The 20364-nt window shown below is 43.3% G+C and overlaps 1 protein-coding gene across 3 annotated transcripts in view; it reads left to right on the top strand.

Annotated features, from left to right (window-relative positions):
- Window positions 1-20364, top strand: part of SCN8A (sodium voltage-gated channel alpha subunit 8) — a 200094-nt gene that overhangs the window by 143261 nt on the left and 36469 nt on the right. For all 3 annotated transcript variants that reach the window (XM_027967303.2, XM_060412555.1, XM_027967305.3), the window contains 2 exons: window positions 6663-6795; window positions 11947-12185. In XM_027967303.2, the coding sequence (XP_027823104.1) occupies window positions 6663-6795; window positions 11947-12185 (372 nt within the window). The remainder of the gene's footprint in view (window positions 1-6662; window positions 6796-11946; window positions 12186-20364) is intronic.

Below are 20364 nucleotides of genomic sequence, written 5' to 3'. Positions count from 1 at the left end.
AATTTTGCTAAGTGTTCTTTTTTCTGCATGAGTAAGATGATCATATGGTTTTTCTCCTTTATTCTGTTATTGTGATGAATAACACTGACTTTTCCCCTAGTATTAAATTAACTTTGCTTTCCTGGAATAAGCCCTGATGGTCATTATATAGTATCCTTTGTATATATTGTTGGATTCTATTTATTCATATTTGTTAAGAATTTCACATTTCTGTTTATGGGAGATTTTAGTCTCTAATTGTCTTTTCTTGTAATATTCTTGTCAGATTTAATATCAGGGTTATGTTAGTTTTATAAAACAAGTTGACAAGCATTCTCTTAAACTTTGTTTTCTGAAAGAATTTGTGTAGAATTGGTATTATTTCTTCCATCCGTAACATTTGATGGAATTCACTTGCAGAGGCCTATCTGGGTCTAGAGTTCTCTTAGTGATAAGATGTTTTATTATTATTTTGTAAATTAATATGGGCTATTTAGATTTTTTATTTCTTCTTATGTCAGTTTTTATAAGTTGTGTTTGGATATGTTTGTCCGTTTCATTTAAGATGAAACAGCATAAAATTGTTCATAATGTATCCTTTTTATTTTAATAATTCCTATAGTAAAGTAATGCTCACAATTCTCCAAGCCAGGCTTCAGCAATATGTGAACCGTGAACTCCCTGATGTTCAAGCTGGTTTTAGAAAAGGCAGAGGAACCAGAGATCAAATTGCCAACATCCGCTGGATCGTGGAAAAAGCAAGAGAGTTCCAGAAAAACATCTACTTCTGCTTTATTGACTATGCCAAAGCCTTTGACTCTGTGGATCACAATAAACTGTGGAAAATTCTGAGAGAGATGGGAATACCAGACCACCTGACCTGCCTCTTGAGAAACCTATATGCAGGTCAGGAAGCAACAGTTAGAACTGGACATGGAACAACAGACTGGTTCCAAATAGGAAAAGGAGTACGTCAAGGCTGTATATTGTCACCCTGCTTATTTAACTTCTATGCAGAGTATATCATGGGAAACGCTGGACTGGAAGAAACACAAGCTGGAATCAAGATTGCCGGGAGAAATATCAATAACCTCAGATATGCAGATGACACCACCCTTATGGAAGAAAGTGAAGAGGAACTAAAAAGCCTCTTGATGAAAGTGAAAGAAGAGAGTGAAAAAGTTGGCTTAAAACTCAACATTCAGAAAACGAAGATCATGGCATCTGGTCCCATCACTTCATGGGAAATAGATGGGGAAACAATGGAAACAGTGTCAGACTTTATTTTGGGGGGCTCCAAAATCACTGCAGATGGTGACTGCAGCCATGAAATCAAAAGACGCTTACTCCTTGGAAGAAAAGTTATGACCAACCTAGATAGCATATTCAAAAGCAGAGACATTACTTTGCCGACTAAGGTCTGTCTAGTCAAGGCTATGGTTTTTCCTGTGGTCATGTATGGATGTGAGAGTTGGACTGTGAAGAAGGCTGAGTGCCGAAGAATTGATGCTTTTGAACTGTGGTGTTGGAGAAGACTCTTGAGAGTCCCTTGGACTGCAAGGAGATCCACCAAGTCCATTCTGAAGATCAGCCCTGGGTGTTCTTTGGAAGGAATGATGCTGAAGCTGAAACTCCAGTACTTTGGCCATCTCATGCGAAGAGTTGACTCATTGGAAAAGACTCTGATGCTGGGAGGGATTGTGGGCAGGAGGAGAAGGGGATGACAGAGGATGAGATGGCTGGATGGCATCACCAACTCCGGGAGCTGGTGATGGACAGGGAGGTCTGGTGTGCTGCGATTCATGGGGTCGCAAAAAGTTGGACATGACTGAGCGATTGAACTGAACTGAATGAACTGATAGGATTTGTAGTTAATATCTGCCTTTTTCATTCCTAAAAATTATAATTTGCATTTTCTCTATTTTTTTCTTGATCAGTCTTGCCAGGGGAATTATCAGTTTTATTAATCTTTTTAAAGAACCAATATTTGACCTATTTAAAAATTGTATGTTGTTTATCTATTTACTAATTCATTGATTTCCATTCTTACTGTTATTTCCTTTCATCTACTAACCTAGATGAAAGGTAAATAAGATGAAACCCTGCTTACCTAGGGTTTAATTTGATCTTCTTTTACTAGTTTCTTAAGATGGAAGCTTAGATAATTGATTTTATATCTTTTTTATTTTTTAATATAAACATTTAAAGCTGAAAATTTTTCTCTTAACAGTTTCATTAGCTTTATCCCATAAATCTTGATGTATTATGTTTTCATTATCATCAGTTAAAATATTTTTTAGTTTCCCTGTGATCATCTTTTTGATTCATGGATCTTTAGAAGACTTGTTTAATTTGCAAATATGTGGGAATTTTCTGGATATCTTATTGTTACCAAGATTTTTGGTGGAGCCATTTATTTGGATCTATGCTAAAAACTTATGATTATACAGTGGAAGTGAGAAATAAGAGCCTAGATCTGATAGATAGAGTGCCTGATGAACTATGGACTGAGGTTCGTGACATTGTACAGGAGACAGGGATCAAGACCATCCCCATGGAAAAGAAATGCAAAAAAGCAAAATGGTTGTCTGGGAAGGGCTTACAAATAGCTGTGAAAAGAAGAGCGGCGAAAAGCAAAGGAGAAAAGGAAAGATAGAAGCATCTGAATGCAGAGTTCCAAAGAATAGCAAGAAGAGATAAGAAAGCCTTCTTCAGTGATCAGTGCAAAGAAATAGAGGAAAAGAACAGAATGGGAAAGACTAGAGATCTCTTCAAGAAAATTAGAGATACCAAGGGAATATTTCATGCAAAGATGGGCTCGATAAAGGACAGAAATGGTATGGACATAACAGGAGCAGAAGATATTAAGAAGAGATGGCAAGAATACACGGAAGAACTGTATAAAAAAGATCTTCACGACCCAGATAATCATGATGATGTGATCACTAATCTAGAGCGAGATATCTTGGAATGTGAAGTCAAGCAGGCCTTAGAAAGCATCGCTACGAACAAAGCTAGTGGAGGTGATAGAATTCCAGTTGAGCTGTTTCAAATCCTGAAAGATGATGCTGTGAAAGTGCTGCACTCAGTATGCCAGCAAATTTGGAAAACTCAGCAGTGGCTACAGGACTGGAAAAGATCAGTTTTCATTCCAATCCCAAAGAAAGGCAATGCAAAAGAATGCTCAAACTACTGAACAATTGCACTCATCTCACATGCTAGTAAAGTAATGCTTAAAATTCTCCAAGCCAGGCTTCAGCAATACGTGAACCGTGAACTCCCTGATGTTCAAGCTGGTTTTAGAAAAGGCAGAGGAACCAGAGATCAAATTGCCAACATCCACTGGATCGTGGAAAAAGCAAGAGAGTTCCAGAAAAACATCTACTTCTGCTTTATTGACTATGCCAAAGCCTTTGACTCTGTGGATCACAATAAACTGTGGAAAATTCTGAGAGAGATGGGAATACCAGACCACCTGACCTGCCTCTTGAGAAATCTGTATGCAGGTCAGGAAGCAACAGTTAGAACTGGACATGGAACAACAGACTGGTTCCAAATAGGAAAAGGAGTACGTCAAGGCTGTATATTGTCACCCTGCTTATTTAACTTCTATGCAGAGTATATCATGGGAAACGCTGGACTGGAAGAAACACAAGCTGGAATCAAGATTGCCGGGAGAAATATCAATAACCTCAGATATGCAGATGACACCACCCTTATGGCAGAAAGTGAAGAGGAACTAAAAAGCCTCTTGATGAAAGTGAAAGAAGAGAGTGAAAAAGTTGGCTTAAAACTCAACATTCAGAAAACGAAGATCATGGCATCTGGTCCCATCACTTCATGGGAAATAGATGGGGAAACAATGGAAACAGTGTCAGACTTTATTTTGGGGGGCTCCAAAATCACTGCAGGTGGTGACTGCAGCCATGAAATCAAAAGACGCTTACTCCTTGGAAGAAAAGTTATGACCAACCTAGATCGCATATTCAAAAGCAGAGACATTACTTTGCTGACTAAGGTCTGTCTAGTCAAGGCTATGGTTTTTCCTGTGGTCATGTATGGATGTGAGAGTTGGACTGTGAAGAAGGCTGAGTGCCGAAGAATTGATGCTTTTGAACTGTGGTGTTGGAGAAGACTCTTGAGAGTCCCTTGGACTGCAGGGAGATCCAACGAGTCCATTCTCAAGGAGATCAGCCCTGGGTGTTCTTTGGAAGGAATGATGCTGAAGCTGAAACTCCAGTACTTTGCCCATCTCATGCAAAGAGTTGACTCATTGGAAAAGACTCTGATGCTGGGAGGGATTGTGGGCAGGAGGAGAAGGGGATGACAGAGGATGAGATGGCTGGATGGCATCACGGACTCGATGGACGTGAGTCTGAGTGAACTCTGGGAGTTGGTGATGGACAGGGAGGCCTGGCGTGCTGCGATTCATGGGGTTGCAAAGAGTCGGACATGACTGAGCAACTGAACTGAACTGAACTGATGCTAAATACTCTTGCCTTTGTAAAAAAATAATTAATGAATTTTTCTTTTGACCCTCTAAAGTTTCTTAAATATGGGCTTTGAGATATTCATTTCTTGGCATCTTCTTTCATTTGTTTCTTTTTTGAAACTTAATTGATGTACAGTGTGTATTATAGTTCTATAACACATTATGGATTATGGGATAAATTTTAATATTTCAAAGTTGTCTCCACATAGTCCTGCTATAGTTTACTTTTATTTTACATAGAAAGATATAAATAATACTTGTCCCATCTTAATATTAAGTTTGGAGGTTAATTTTTCTTTAATTTTTGTGGATATTTTTAACCCAAGCTCAAAATTGTTTTCTTTTGGATAGGTATCAACAAATGATAACCTAATAATTTGACCAGGTCTTTTTAGATAGCATTTTTACTAAGTTTGTTTTTCAGAGTTGTTGTTATTAAAGTCTGAAGAATTTATGTATGCTGATATCCAGTGTGCCCAGAAAACAGCAAGCGGCATTAGTACCAAAGCCGTATTAAGCGGAGTTGCATCATCTTTGATGAACCAGCCAGTCCACTAGGTATTACAGTACCGTGGAGGTCAGCATTATAGAAATCTGTCTACTGTAGATTTGCACAAGGGCAGTTCAGTAAAAATCTAGAGTCATAGGTGTTAGAAATAAGAATGTCCATTGTATTGGGACTTTCTGTGTTCATTTTTAGATGATTGTCACTCTTAAAATGTAGTAGTTTAATCTCATTTATCAAGTGTCATGAATATCAGGCTGGGAATGGTAGCAAAAAGTGATTTCTCCAAGAAACATACATTATCATGAACTGAGGTAATCGTTAAGAAGTCATTCTTACAAATGCAGATGTTGCTATAGTATTGCATATAGGAATTCCCAAGGAAACTGGTTCTTTTTCTCTTCCATTTCTTCTGTAGCTCTGCCAAACAAACAAAATAGAACAAATAAAACCCTAAGGTGAACCACATCTCTGAATCTGAAACTGTCTGATAAAATACTACAGTGGGATAAAGATATAGTCTGCCAGGAGCTTTGTTCAGTATGGTTCTTAAAATCTAAATCTATATAAGAATAAAAAGACTTTCTGACGTAGCTCTCCAAAGACCCTTGTTTTCTTTTCAGAACACTCTGGCGCTGATTAGACAAATACTTCTCTAGCTTCATGCAAACATATATCTTCCCTGTCCTGTGAGGGACAGTGACTGTCTCTGCCCTCTTCCCTGCACAGGGAAGGAGCCCCCAGGTTTATATGGATGACGTGTTACAGTGGACAACATGGTTACTAGAAAGTTGGGTTTTAAGCCACCCTATTAAGCCTAATCTGATGTAGAATATTCAGGTTGGCACAAAGAATACAAGTGAGAGACATTAAGAAACCCTTTGCTATAATCTACCATACCAGCATTGCCCAGGGTGGACTGTGTGGAAAATACTTTAACAATCTGATGGTATTTTCTGCCCTTTTTATTTGGTTGGGAATTTGAACATTGCAGGTTAACTCATAAAATAAAAACGTAAAAAGGCAAGGTACCCCTATATGAGGCAATGTCTTTTATTAAGATAGCAAAACCTAACATACTTGTTTATCGTGGCTTGGAGGATATTTGGGGTAGACCTTCAACTTGCTAATGTTCAGTGAGGCCCAGGTTTGACATGTGAAAGTGACAGTCTGGTAGAATGATGGCGTTCCTATACATGGAGGAGACAGCATCTGTAATATTCAGTGTGCTCAGGGACTTGGCCCTTCATAAAATTTCAAGTACAGGTGAGTTTGACTTTTTTTCATCATACGGTCCAATTGTATCTAAATGCTGTGGAGAAGAGACGAGGACAGGAAAACCTCAGGGTCTGCTTCTGATGGCATTGCCCCAGGGAATCTGGTGTTTCTACTCCATGCTTAGATTGAGCAGGTGAAGTATGTGGGTCCCAGCCAGGCTCTTGGGTTCATTGTAGATTTTATACACACCTAAACAACTTGGTCTTGTCATCTCTGGAACTAAGGATGACCCATGGCCAGTTTGTTTCATTCTACCTCTTGAAGTAAATAGGACTGTAGGATTAGAATAAAAAGATCTAATGAAGAGCATATGTTCTTATTCCTCTGGACTATATCCAGTAAGGTATATCCTTAACATTTATAAGACTTCACTCACCCAACTTCCTGTTTGTTTTCTCTTTTTTTAAGGCTACAACTGAGGTGGAGATTAAGAAGAAAGGCCCTGGATCTCTGTTAGTTTCTATGGACCAACTGGCTTCCTATGGACGAAAGGACAGGATCAACAGTATATTGAGCGTTGTTACAAATACACTGGTAGAAGGTATGTGCCCTGTGATGTTGGTCCAAGCTGCTGGGATATAAATATGTAGTGTGTGTAATATGAATATAATCCCTTGGTCTGAATTTTGCTTGCAAAAACTACCTCTGAGCTTTAGGAATAGAGTCTGTTGGTTGTAGAAACCAGCATCCCAAATCTGCATGCGGAGAATCCAGTAAGGACTTCAAAGCTGCGGCCAGCACCGTGCACAGATAGGTAAGAAGTACAAAGGAACAATGTTAAGAGTGAGCCAGGGGATCTTGGGAAGGCTCTGTAATCATCACAGGTGAGGAACAGATGAGCTGATGTGAGACAGAGAGGAGCGTAGACTGAAGAACTGTCATGACGTAAGATGACGGAAGCCCCTCATGCCCCCGACCACCAGGCTTGCCTTCCCTGTTTCCTTTTTAGCTGCTTACAAAGCTTTTGGTTTTCCCTTAAGGACAAATGCACTGTGCGTTTTGATTATACCTAATTCTGCCTCTCTTTAAACACCCCCACATATCCATAAATACACTGGGCATGTGAACAGGTAAGCCGAAAGCCCCCTTACGTTGGCACTCGGTGCCCCGGGGAAGAGCGGCCGCTGTTGAACCATAGCATGTCTGCAGCAGCATAGCTGTCAGAGCCTGGACTCCACGTCAGGGGCTCCTCCGCACCACAGCCTGACTTGCTGAGAGGCAGCTGAGCATTTCGCATTACCCCGAAGTCCCCCAGCACAGGTCCGCTTTCGGTCCGGTCATGTCTGTATGCCAGGCTCTTCTGGATTTCTTCGGTGGTAGATTCCGTGACTAGATTTGTTTTCTCACGGGATTCTGGCTGACTCCAAATGCTGCTGCTTCATTTGATGCGTGTTATTTTAGCTGATTGGTCACGTGATGGACCCACACTGTTCCCGACTGCAGTTCTCCAGCGTCCACACTCCCAGGCTACCCCATGATACTTAGAGTCAAGTACTGGAGTGGATTGCCGTTTCCTTCTCCAGAGATAAGGAGACTCAAATTATTCTGGTGTTCCTGGAACAATTTTTTTTTTTTTTTTGAGTCATTTAAGCAAAATACCACTTCTGGTCTGTGCGTGTTTGGGGGAGGGTATGTGTGTGGGTGTGTTGGGCAGAGGCAGGCATCTCTGGTGCAAGGAGAACCCCTAGAAATGAACCTCAAGCTCCCCTGGACTGATCACATCTGCACACGTAGGCAAGGAGTTAGACTAAACCTAGACTGGTCTTGAGAGTGTATCAAGTAAAAGGAACACTGAACTAACTGCTTTCAGCTCCTGATTTCTTTAATTCTCATTGAGGTCATTGTCTGATAGAACACCTTTAAACTTTATACTTTGAGATAACATGTAAATAATTGCAAATCATAAGAATTCCAAGAAAAGATATATTATTAATAGCTTAAAAACCTTGGCTAATTTTATTCTTCACTTGGAGAGCAAGACAAGGTTTCTCTGACTATCTATGGCAGTTGAGAAAGAAAAGCTAACAACCTCCACCAGGCATATTTTATTCCTGGTAAAAACATCAGAGCAGGAGAACTATCCATGCAGTACAACAGTGATTTATTGATTACCTCAGGGGCCTGGCACAGGGTGTGGCAAAAGCTGATGCTCAAAAGATGTGTACTGAGCTGAATTTTGTTGTGCTTGAAGCTGGGGAGGAGCACTGGGGCTGCAGGAGTCCTTTGGGGGCCTTAGCACCTGTGCCGCCCTTCTCTCCGATCCCCTCTCCTAATATTTGATTTTCTTTGCTAAAGGTGATGAGACAGAGCTGCTGTGAGCAAAGAACAGTGGTTGGCTGCAGCTGAATGATGTGAGGAAGAATTAATGGACAATAAGAAAGATCTATTCCTATTTAACCACCGCTCCCTCTGTATTTCATGATTGCTGCAGCAAGGAAAGCCAGCGTTGAATGAATAATCATTTGTTCTTTTCAGGCCTTCAGTTAGGAAACTGGCATCATTTTAGTCCAAAGAAGCAGACCTCTTATCTAATGGTTTAGAAACCACAATGGAGAATTCCAGAATACTGTAAATAATGGGATAATCCTGCCTGCTCTGACTCCCCCCCCGCCCCCATCCTATTGCAAACATGCTCACCAGGATCCAGTAAACTCAGTGGAATTCACTGTCAGCAGAGCCATAACTTTGGGGGATAGTTCAGACGACAAGACATGGGATAGTGGCAGAGAGTGATGCAGTCTTACTTCTCAAACAGTAGAGCTGCGGGAGAGAGTTGAAGTAAGAATGAGGAAGTGATGGTGCTTAGCATTATTAATTCTCAGGTTAAGCAGCTTCAAAAGTGTCAGTGCAATTGCTTACCAGGTATCTTCCTTTGCAGCCGTGGCTGTCAGCTCTGTGAGGGTGACGACTCTTGTTCACCAGATGTATTCCCAGTGCCTGGCCCATTGTTGAACTGAGCTGGGAGAGGCCCTTGCCTCCAGAAGCCTCCTGGTCTGCTGAGGCTGCCATCTTGGAGGAATTCTGAGGCCTCTCTCTGCAAGCAGTCCCCAGTGCCCTCGAGGCTGGGAAGACTACAGTCACCTCTCTGAAAATGTTCAGGAACAAACTAAGAGAAGCTCCACAAACTTTTGGACATCTCTCCCCATAGGTTAACACGTTTCCCCAGACCACGTTCTTCCACCGTTCCAGGCATGTGGGGCCAATAACAGTTTGCAGAGTTGCGAGTCACTTCATAAACCTCCTTATTCCCCTAGTCGATCTTTCCTAGCTCCTAGAGCTCCACAGCTTTACTTAGTCTCTGTGAAACGGAAAAGATTATCCCAACGATCTTCTCGTCTCTGTAAATGAGGGGAGGAGATGCCTAGTATCCCTTCCTGGTGCCCTATAGGGTAGGGAAACCCACCCCGCCCTTTGCTGTCTGGGGAGGACTGGGAGCTTAGTTCATTGTGAAACATTACAATTGTATCACCGGTTAGAAACGTGAACAGTCACCGCTTCAACCTCCACCTGCCGGTAAACAGCAGACATTTGGAGAAAGGAGGAGATTAAAAAAGGAACGGAACCAAATTTCCAAATATGTACTATAAGAATTTATGGAAATAAGAGAACCTTTTCAATTTTCTTTTTTAGGAGAAAACTAAATTTACCTTGGGAAGGGAGGGAGTTCTGTGAGGAAGAAGCCAAAGCAAATTTTCTTCACAGACTTCCTTTCCCACGCAGACTCCCACGTGGCGCTTACTGTGGCCCTTAAATCTGAAAAACCAAGGCAACCTATTTTCTTAGCAACCAGGGAGCCAATCAGAAGCCCAACCAAAGCACCCCATCTAAAATAAAGCCATCACCATGGGCACCTTCCAGCTGGTTGGAAATGGGGGAAGTAGACTGATACAAAGCAGCCATCTTGTTCTTGGTGAAATGTTGGGAAATTTTTTTCTATTCCCAAATGATTTGATTTCATTAGTGGATTTGAGTAGGGCTAGGGCAGTAGGAGACACAGTTGTATCCAACCCCACAAAACCAAGACCTGGCCTCTAAGGACTGTCATGCTGCTGAGTTTTCAGAGTTATACCTCTTAAAGAACATCCTTCCAGATCAAGGTTCTTGAACCTTAGTGATGCTGTGTATTATATTTTATGTTTAATTTGAAGGGATCTCACACCTAGATTCGGAGAAGGCAATGGCAACCCACGCCAGTACTCTTGCCTGGAAAATCCCATGGACGGAGGAGCCTGGTAGGCTGCAGTCCATGGGGTCGCTAAGAGTCGGACACGACTGAGCAACTTTACTTTCACTTTTCACTTTCATGCATTGGAGAAGGAAATGGCAACCCACTCCAGTGTTCTTGCCTGGAGAATCCCAGGGGCGGGGGAGCCTGGTGGGCTGCCGTCTATGGGGTCGCACAGAGTCGGACACGACTGAAGTGACTCAGCAGCAGCAGCAGGAAACCTAGATTGTTGTAGCAGAATAGCTCTCTGTGTTTGATCATCCTTTCCCATCTTTGCATTGTAAAACTGCCTTCGAGCTCATTGCGTCCAGTGATTCTCAGTCTGATTTTATTAGAGTCCTAGGACCCTGAGGCAGCACCTCAGGGAAGGAAGACTTGGATTACACTGGACTCCAACTCCTCTTCCTGCCTCAGCTAGAGCAGCTCCTGGTTTGTCTGTTTTATGTACTGGAGGTCAAATAAGAACTTGTTTGAAGACAACGGGTTCTGCTTTTAAAAGAGTAACAAACTAAAGAGACAGAGGAGAAGACAAGAGAATAAGAAAAAGGAAAAAAGAAAGAGGTCAAGGGAAGGGAAGAGGAAGAAGATAGAGAAGGGAAGGGTGAGAGTGGGAATGGGTAAAAGGAAGAGAAAGAGAGAGAGGAGGGATGACAGAGAGGAGGGAAGGAGCAGAGAGGAACGGACGCGGTTTCTGCTCCTGACAGCGCTGCGAACTCCCGCATCCTCAAGAGCAGAAGAGAGTCCACATGGTGGCTTGACTGACGATGCAGATTCTGCTGTAAAGAAAATGTATAATAGCAGCAAATACTTCCATAGCACCACTTGCTATACACTAGGGTGTTCTGAGGCACTTTATATGTATTTTAGCTCATTTAATTCCCACAGAAAATTGAAGTAATTTACTCAAGGCCCACAGTTAGCAATTGTCTGAGCTGATTGCACCCACGTGTGTCTGGCTTCAGAGTGTTCTGCTTCTTTGATAATAGTTTAATGATACAATGCGTATCTACCGTTTATTGAGGAGTTACCTTATGCCAGGCCCGGTGCTATCTGTTGTCAACCACTGAGTGCGTAAGTGATGGAGAATTGAGGACTCCTTTAGTCCTGTAGCTTAGAAGTCAGTGCCCTTTCAGATGACGCAGCAGGGGCGTAGAGCAGTCAGCACTACCTTGCCTGAGATCGTACAGTTGTGCATGTTAAAGCCAGCTGGTCCAGGGCTGCCATGCTCCCCAAACGGGTGTGTTGAGTTTTGTTTATAACTAGATCATTGTTAACAGGGATGGGACCTGGGGCTGATCAGCCTCCTTTTTGCCTTCAAGAGAAGGAAAACTGACGGAAACTCTCAGGAGAGTTTGCACTCCCCAGCCACCTTCCTTCTCGTGTCGATAACAGTGAGACCCGCCAAGCCTAACCCTTTCATTTCCTTCCCAAGACTGAGGGGCTCCCTTTGTTCTTGACCCACTACAGAGCTGGAAGAGTCTCAGAGGAAGTGCCCGCCATGCTGGTATAAATTTGCCAACACTTTCCTCATCTGGGAGTGTCACCCTTACTGGATAAAGCTGAAGGAGATTGTGAACTTGATTGTTATGGACCCTTTCGTGGACCTGGCCATCACCATCTGCATCGTCCTGAACACCCTGTTTATGGCAATGGAGCACCATCCTATGACGCCACAGTTTGAACACGTCTTGGCTGTAGGAAATCTGGTAAGATGGGGCACAGCCTCCGGATTTCACCATCTGAACAAGTTTTGCCTGTGGGTAATATTTTTTTTCTGATACCAAGAGCTGGAGTTTAGTCAAAAAGAAAGTAATAGTTAATTGGAAGACAAATGCTCCCACATATGCTGCAGCCCCAGCCGCTTCTGCTAGCTGTTGTGATCCCTTGGCTCTTTTCTCTTTCTGCAGAACTTTGAAGACGTCATTTAGGAGCTCTTGGCAGGCATGCAACCCTGGTGGCAGAATGGGAGGCCTGGTGCAGTGGGTGGGTTTCAGCAACCTCAGCCAAGGACTTGCGGATGTCTCTCTCTTCTGTTTCTCACTTTTTAATTCTGTATGACTCCAGCAAATCACTACCCCTCTCACCTTCAGTAACAACCACCGCAAAATAGGGGAGGTCTTTTAGTATGTTACACGTAATGATAAATTTTCCCACACTGTCATATCTTCATTATTCATATGGGGACTATCTACAGGAAATTTTAGATTCTATGCTGGTCTCCCCCCGCCCCAGTCCAACTTCTGAGCTGTCATCCAGTTTCTAACCAGTAGTTGATCTGTGCCAAATTTATTTTAATGTTGGCTCAAGTCATAAATTTCATTATATTATTTAGACAGTAAGTATGCGTTTTTTTTAAAAAAAGTAGATTATACAGTATATTCAGAAGTCAAGTAGTTGTGATTTAGGGATTATCTTCTTTAGTACGAAAATCAGGAGTTGATTAAATATTGATAGTAAAAAATTAATTGGGAAGAATCCTCTAGGTCATCTGGCCTCATTATCCCTTAGAAATTGCACCATGGGCCTACCATTCTAGGTGTTAGCATGTAATTTGTGCATGATCAGTGCTTGGTAATTGTTTCTCTCTCTCCCTCTCTCTCTTTCATACACACACAGAGTTTCTGCCTTAAGTCTTAATACTCTATCAGTGCGTTATAATAGTGATATCATTTTGAGTTCTAATTCTGGAATACATACATGGCAAAAGGGATCCCTTATCTGGCTAGTTGTTACAGCTGATTGTATTCCCGAGTACATGTCCGTATGCTGCTGTAATCTTCCCCATGTCCATGACTGAGTTAGTGACGCACTTCCAGCCCACCACTGTGATGGGCAGTTCAGTGAAATACCTGTAGTCTTGAAGCAGGACACCCCCATAGACTATCCGGGAAATCTGTTAACCTGCTCTGAAAGGTGCCCGAGGGTTAGCTCGCTATGTGATTGACTGACTTCCGGGGCTTGGCATCAAGCAGCATTTTTGAGCCAATCAACAGTATCATACAGATATACTCTTTATGTTATTGCCCAATGGTTATGTAATGAGAAATGTTACTTGATCAACTTTGTTATTGATAGTGGTGGTATATTTTCTATAGTTTTTTGTTTTTTTTTTCCTAAAGTCTTTGCTTTTACTTGCTTTTGGCAGAATCGGTCCTTGATTTTCAAGGGATTTTGAGAGGCCTTTTCACGTACTACCAACAGAATTGCCTCAGACTGGGCCAGGAAATAACATCATTTTCTCCTTCTTGAAAACTTAAGAGACTTAGGGTCACACCGAAATTAGAGTTGTGAGCATTCAGACAACGTTGCTCAGAATCGTCAGTGAAGGAAAAGGAGAAAGGAGAAGGCCAACAGCTGGTGTTCCGGGAGCTAAGCCAGCCCGTCCAAGCTCTAGAATGGGAAAGCACTCCAAGGGCAGGGTCCTCAAGGGAGAAGTAATGTACGAGGAGCGGTGGGGGCGGAGAGCAGTGAATGGTCCAGGATACTTTGGACTCAGAGGGAGGGAGAGATATCAGGAAGGGTATCTAGACTGGGGCCATTGGGTAACCAAGGGTGAAATGGGGGTGACTGAGCAAGGAACAGGGTGAAGTTTAAAATCAGGAGCTCTGTTTTGGATATATTCAGTCAGTTCAGTCGCTCAGTCATGTCCAACTCTTTGCGACCCTATGAACCGCAGCACGCCAGGCCTCCCTGTCCATCACCAACTCCCGAAATCTACCCAAACTCATGTCCATTGAGTCGGTAATGCCATCCAACCATCTCATCCTCTGTCGTACCTTTCTTCTCCTGCCTTCAATCTTTCCCAACATCAGGGTCTTTTCAAATGAGTCAGCTCTTCACATCAGGTGGCCAGAGTATTGGAGTTTCAGCTTCAACATCAGTACTTCCAGTGAGCACCCAGGACTGATCTCTTTTAGGCTGGACTGGTTGGATCTCCTTGCAGTCCAAGGGGACTCCCAAGAGTCTTCTCCAACACCACAGTTCAAAAGCATCAATTCTTCAGCACTCAGCTTTCTTTATGGTCCATCTCTCACATCCATACATGACTACTAGAAAAACCATAGCCTTGACTAGACAGACATTTGTTGACAAAGTAATGCCTCTGCTTTTTAATATGCTATCTAGGTTGGTCATAACTTTCCTTCCAAGGAGTAAGTGTCTTTTAATTTCATGGCTGCAGTCACCATCTGCAGTGATTTTGGAGCCCAAAAAAATAAGGTCAGCCACTGTTTCCACTGTTTCCCCATCTATCTGCCATGAAGTGAGGGGACCGTCCGGCTGCCATGATGTTAGTTTTCTGAATGTTGAGCTTTAAGCCAACTTTTTCACTCTCCTCTTTCACTTTCATCAGGAGGCTCTTAAGTTCTTCTTCACCCTCTGCCATAAGGGTGGTGTCATCTGCATATCTGAGGTTATTGATATTTCTCCCGAAAGTCTTGATTCCAGCTTGTACTTCTTCCAGCCCATCGTTTCTCATGATGTACTCTGCATAGAAGTTAAATAAGCAGGGTGACAATATACAGCCTTGACATACTCCTTTTCCTATTTGGAAACAGTCTATTGTTCCATGTCCAGTTCTAACTGTTGCTTCCTGACCTGCATACAGGTTCTCAAGAGGCAGGTCAGGTGGTCTGGTATTCCCATCTCTTTCAGAATTTTCCAGTTTATTGTGATCCACGCAGTCAAGGGCTTTGGCATAGTCAATAAAGCAGAAACAGATGTTTTTCTGGAACTCTTTTGCTTTTTCTGTGATCCAGCAGATGGTGGCAATTTGATCTCTGATTCCTCTGCCTTTTCTAAAACGAGCTTGAACATCTGGAAGTTCACAGTTCATGTATTGCTGAAGCCTGGCTTGGAGAATTTTGAGCATTACTTTACTAGTGTGGACATATTAGCTGTGAATAAGCCATTGATTTCTGTCCAGAAATGTTTTGGATAAGTAATACCATGTCATCAGTATTTGAGAGGATTAAACAAGAACCCGTACAGAAGTTTTGGAAATAGTGAAAAGTACTCTCCACACCTAGGAACTGTGTAAGTGTAGTTCAGTAGGAGAATTTTCAAAGACTTGAAGATGTGGATACAGCCTTTGACAGAACCTGAGAGTAAGAGGACAGCAACAAAGAAAGACGGATGAACGAGCTCATGAGATAGTCTAGGACCTGCTCTTGTGCTTGGACAGAGAGGCTTTCTCCGCAGCTGGGACAGTGAATTGGGTTGTGTTTGTACACAGATGTACACTGTTGTGTTTGTCCTTGGATGTTTTTGAGGGAAGATAAGCAAAATAGCAATCTATAAATTAGCAATCCCTGTCTCTTCCAGTCTCTCCCTAAGAAAAACTGTTCGTAGTAGGAGGAAGCATAAAGATAGTTCCACCCAGCCCCCGTGTTTATAGAGGGAATTGAAGCCAGGGAGGCGACGTGACTTTTGTATTGTTTGGTAGGTAAATGTAATCGTTCTTTTCCTGCCTTTTTGTTGTTGTTGTTTTGGTAACCATTTGAACACAACAGTGAGTTTATAAGGTAGTTTTTTAAACAGTCTCAGTCTTCCAGAAAAGTTTCAAGTGCAGTATATAAAAACTACCTTTTGAAAGTAAGTTGCTGATGTAGGCTGTCACCCCTGAATACTGCAATGTGTGGGGTTTTTAAATTTATTCATTTTTATTTATTTATCTATTGTGTATTTGGCTGGGCCAGATCTTAGTTGCAGCGCCTAAGATCGTCAGTCTGTGTTGCAGCATGCAGAGCTTTTTTTTTGTTTCTTCAGTTGAGGGGTCTAGTTCCCTGACCAGGGGTCAGACCTGGGCCCCCTGCACTGGGAGCAAGAGTCTCAGCCCCTGGACTCCTGGGGAAGTCCCTGTAGTGTACATTTTTATAAACAAGTACATTCTCCTACAGAACCATGATATAACTGACATCAGGAAATCACCATGTACATTACCATCAAATTCTCAGGCCCATTCAAATTTTGCTGGTGAGTCCAATAATGTCTTTATACCCAAAAAAATGACATTCCAGAATTACTCTTGAGTTTAGTTATCATATCTCTTTAACCTTCTTCACCCTGAGAGAGCTCCTCAGTCTTTCTTTGACTTCTATGACCTTGATACTTGTGAAGATGACTGTCCAGTTACTTTGTAGAGTTCCCTCAGTCTGGCTTTTTCTGATGCCTCCTCCTGATTAGACTCAGGTCATGCGTTTGGCAAGACTGTCGCCCAGGTGAGGCTGTTGTTTTCTCATTGCGTCTGCCAGGTGGCATGTGATTTCCATGTGTCCCGTTTCTGCCCTTGGTCCCTTGGTCACTTGATTGAGGAGGTTCTGCCAGGCTTCTCCCATGTGCAGTGACTCTTTTTCTGTTTATAATTAATAAGTGTTCATGAGAAAGACACTTTGAAACTATCTAAATTCCCTTTTCATTAAACTTTTGATTTATTCCTTTATTGTATCTGTATGGACTCCCGGTTTTCAGTTTTATTCAGTGGATTTTAATCCATTATTATCCTGTATGCAGATGTTTAAACCATTCCTGATTCGGCAGTGGGAGTCCCTTCAAGGCAGCTTTCATGTCCTTTCAACATGTCCTCATTGCCTCCTTGTTTTCTCAGAAATATTCCAGGCTAATTTTATTTTTTTTTCCTGTCTCAGACTTGGAATCTGCCATTTTTCAAGCAACTATTGATTGTTCCATTGGAAATTGACATTTACAAGTCAACATCTGTTGGAGCAATACGCACAGCTGGGCACTCTCTGTACAGGGCTCACCACTTTCTCTAACCTAGCATTACAGGACTCATTCTGTTTTTCTTCTTTCTATGTTTATAACTTCTTCACCAACAAAAAGAAACCTGGTTGCCACTATCCTTAGTATATTATTTCATTTAAAAAAAGAAAAAGCCCCTGTTACCTCTTGCAACATGGGGGTCCCCTCCCCCTGGTCAGACCCTGAGTCCCTGTGTCCTCTGCTTGGACCCCTCCTCACACCTCTCAGGCCCCATCCTCCCTGACCAGGCGGCCCACACATAGCCTTATTTCTCCTGCCCCGCTTGAACTGACACACCTCAGAGTGGGCCTTCCCCTGCAAGGACTCCTCCTGACCCCATGCCAGGATTCCCCACCCAGAAGCTGTCTACATCCTGCTTGGGCTTGGACACCCCATGCTGGGGCACCGTTCCTGGCCCTGCTCAGGCGCTGACTCTCCAGTCTATGCTGCCCGTCTACAGGGCCACTTCTCAACCCCACCCCACCCCCCACAACACACATACACACTCACTCTTAGGCTGTCCTTCCACCCAGAAGTTCTCCTTGCCCAGCTCTGTAGCTGGCTCCAGACACACACACACACACACACCATCACACACACACACACACACCATCACACACACACACACACCATCACACACACACATGCTGTCCTTCCTCTCCAGAAGTTCTTCTCACTCAGCACTCACGCACACACACACACACACACGATCACACACACACACGATCTCACACACACACACATGATCTCACACACACACACACACACGATCACGCACACACACACGCTGTCCTTCCTCCCCAGAAGTTCTTCTCACTCAGCACTCACGCACACACACTCACACACTCACACACCTCTGTAGCTGGCTCTAGATCCTAGGCCACATCCCCCTCAGCCTGCTTGGCCCTGGCACCCTTCACTGGGCCACCTCTCTGAACCGCTGGATGCCATCTTCAAGCCACTCGGGCTCTGACACCCCTCACCAGGCTGGCCTCCCCCTTGGGATGCCATGTCCACCTGCTTAAGCTCTGACTCTCTGCCAGGTCTCCCACCCTCTCCAGGGGGGATGCCCTCCCATCCCCCTTAGGTTTCAACACCCTGTGCTGGGCAGCCATGCAACACAAATACTCTCCTTATCCTGCTCAGACATGGGACTGTCCCCCCGGAATGGACACCCTCCTTGGCTTGCATCGACTCTGACAGCCCACACCAAGCTGGCCTCCTGCACAGATGCCCTGCTTGGGCCCCGGCACCTGACACCAAACGCCTCTCCATGTGGATAGGGCTTTAGAACTGGTTCTTCTGAGGGGAAGGAGTATGGAAGGAAGGGCAAAAGGTTCACCTGACACCTCAGTTTAATTTCTGAAATTCTGAGCAAACTAGGAAAAACAAGAAGTTGTTTTTCCCTCCTTCACCAAATACACATGAATGTTATGGTTTCTTAACTGCAGCTTAAACTAAGTTTTCAGCTGAAAGGAATCCCTTTCATGTTGTCATTTTTCTTCCTCTGTGTCCCTGTAGTCTCTTATGTATACCTCTTTCTAAAGGGAGAGAGGAGTCTATGCCCCTTGAAAGGGTCTTGGGGACCCCAGGGATCCCTGGCTATACCGATAGCAGCTGCACTAGAAGGTAAATTCTGAGGTGAATATTGGGTGACATTCACAAGAGTGACATTTATATACAGTTGTCGATGGCGTCAAAAGGATAACCTTGAATCTGCTCTTCTCCATTTTTCAAAAAAGTAATTCCTTCATACAGCCGACAGCTACAACTGTATGCTTACCCAGACTCCAAACAAGGGCAGCCCACTATGTGGACTGAAGGCATGAAGCAACATGCCTCTGTCACAGGCGTTTCTCTTTTTCTCTTTTAATGTTTGTTTATTTATTTGGCTGTGCCAGGTCTTAGCTGCAGCACGCAGGGTATCTTTTGTTTTTTTTTCAGTTGTGGCATGCAGAATCTAGTTCACTGCCTGACTAAAGGATTGTACCAGGGCTCCCTGCATTGGGAGTGTGAACTCTTAGCCACGGCACCACCAGGGAAGTCCCTATCACAGGTGTTTCTGCCAGGCCTCTGGAGGCCCCGCCTCCCATTAAAAGGCAGCACCGCAGAACTGCATTTTCTCTCAGGAACCAGAATTCCCACAGGATGGTTGTCCTGAGGGTCATCACCTTGTGCTGTTACTGGGCACTTTCTGTGGGTTCACCAAGAACCAACAGGACAGCAGATTCCGTTTCTACTTAGTGTGCTTTAAGTGGGTTGATGTTTCTGAGTAGAGAAACCTTTGTTGGGCTGACGCTAAGGGCAAAATGTGTGTCAAGAGTTGATTTGATTAGCCGCCTCTACTTGACTGACCTCATAAAGAGTAATATTCCATCTGTACACGCTTAGCTGGCACTATGAACTTTTGATTTAAGTTAGCCAGACCTCTTCAGGGAGTATTTTCTTCCAGTTTTAGAATACTGCATCTTCAGTTTAAAAGAATGCATGTGAGTGTGCTCAGTCATTCAACTGTGTCCAACTCTTTGCAACCCTGTGGACTGTGGCCCACCAGGCTCCTCTGTCCATGGGATTCTCCAGGCAAGAATACTAGAATGGGTTGCCATTTCCTTCTCCAGGGGATTTTCCCAACCCAGGGATCGAACCTGCGTCTCCTGCGTTGGCAGGCAGGTTCTTTACCACTGAGCCACCTGGGAAGTGAAAGTCACTTAGTCGTGACTCTTTGCTACCCCATGGACTATACAGTCCATGGAATTCTCTAGGCCAAAATACTGGAGTGAATAGCCTTTCCCTTCTGCAGGGGATCTTCCCAACCCAGGGATCAAACCCAGGTCTCCCATATTGCAGGTGGATTCTTTACCAGCTGAGCCATAAGGGAAGCCCAAGAATACTGGAGTGGGTAGCCTATCCCTTCTCTAGCGGATCTTCCTGACCCAGGATGGGGGAAGCTTAGAAATGTATATGGAAACCAAAAATTTCCGAACCACTTAACCGTTTTGTTTTATTTTCATCAAGTCATTCTGGTTTGTTTGTTTGTTTGTTTGGTAAACATTAATTCAGTGTATTTCCAAACCACAAGTATAATCTAAGTATTTTTCACTATTTTAAATTCTGACCTCAGACCAT

This window comes from Ovis aries, chromosome 3 (genome assembly GCF_016772045.2).
Source record: "Ovis aries strain OAR_USU_Benz2616 breed Rambouillet chromosome 3, ARS-UI_Ramb_v3.0, whole genome shotgun sequence".
NCBI classification, from domain to species: Eukaryota; Metazoa; Chordata; class Mammalia; order Artiodactyla; family Bovidae; genus Ovis; species Ovis aries.
The sequence above is the reverse complement of the archived record's forward strand: the minus strand, read 5'-3'. Positions and strand labels throughout refer to the sequence as shown.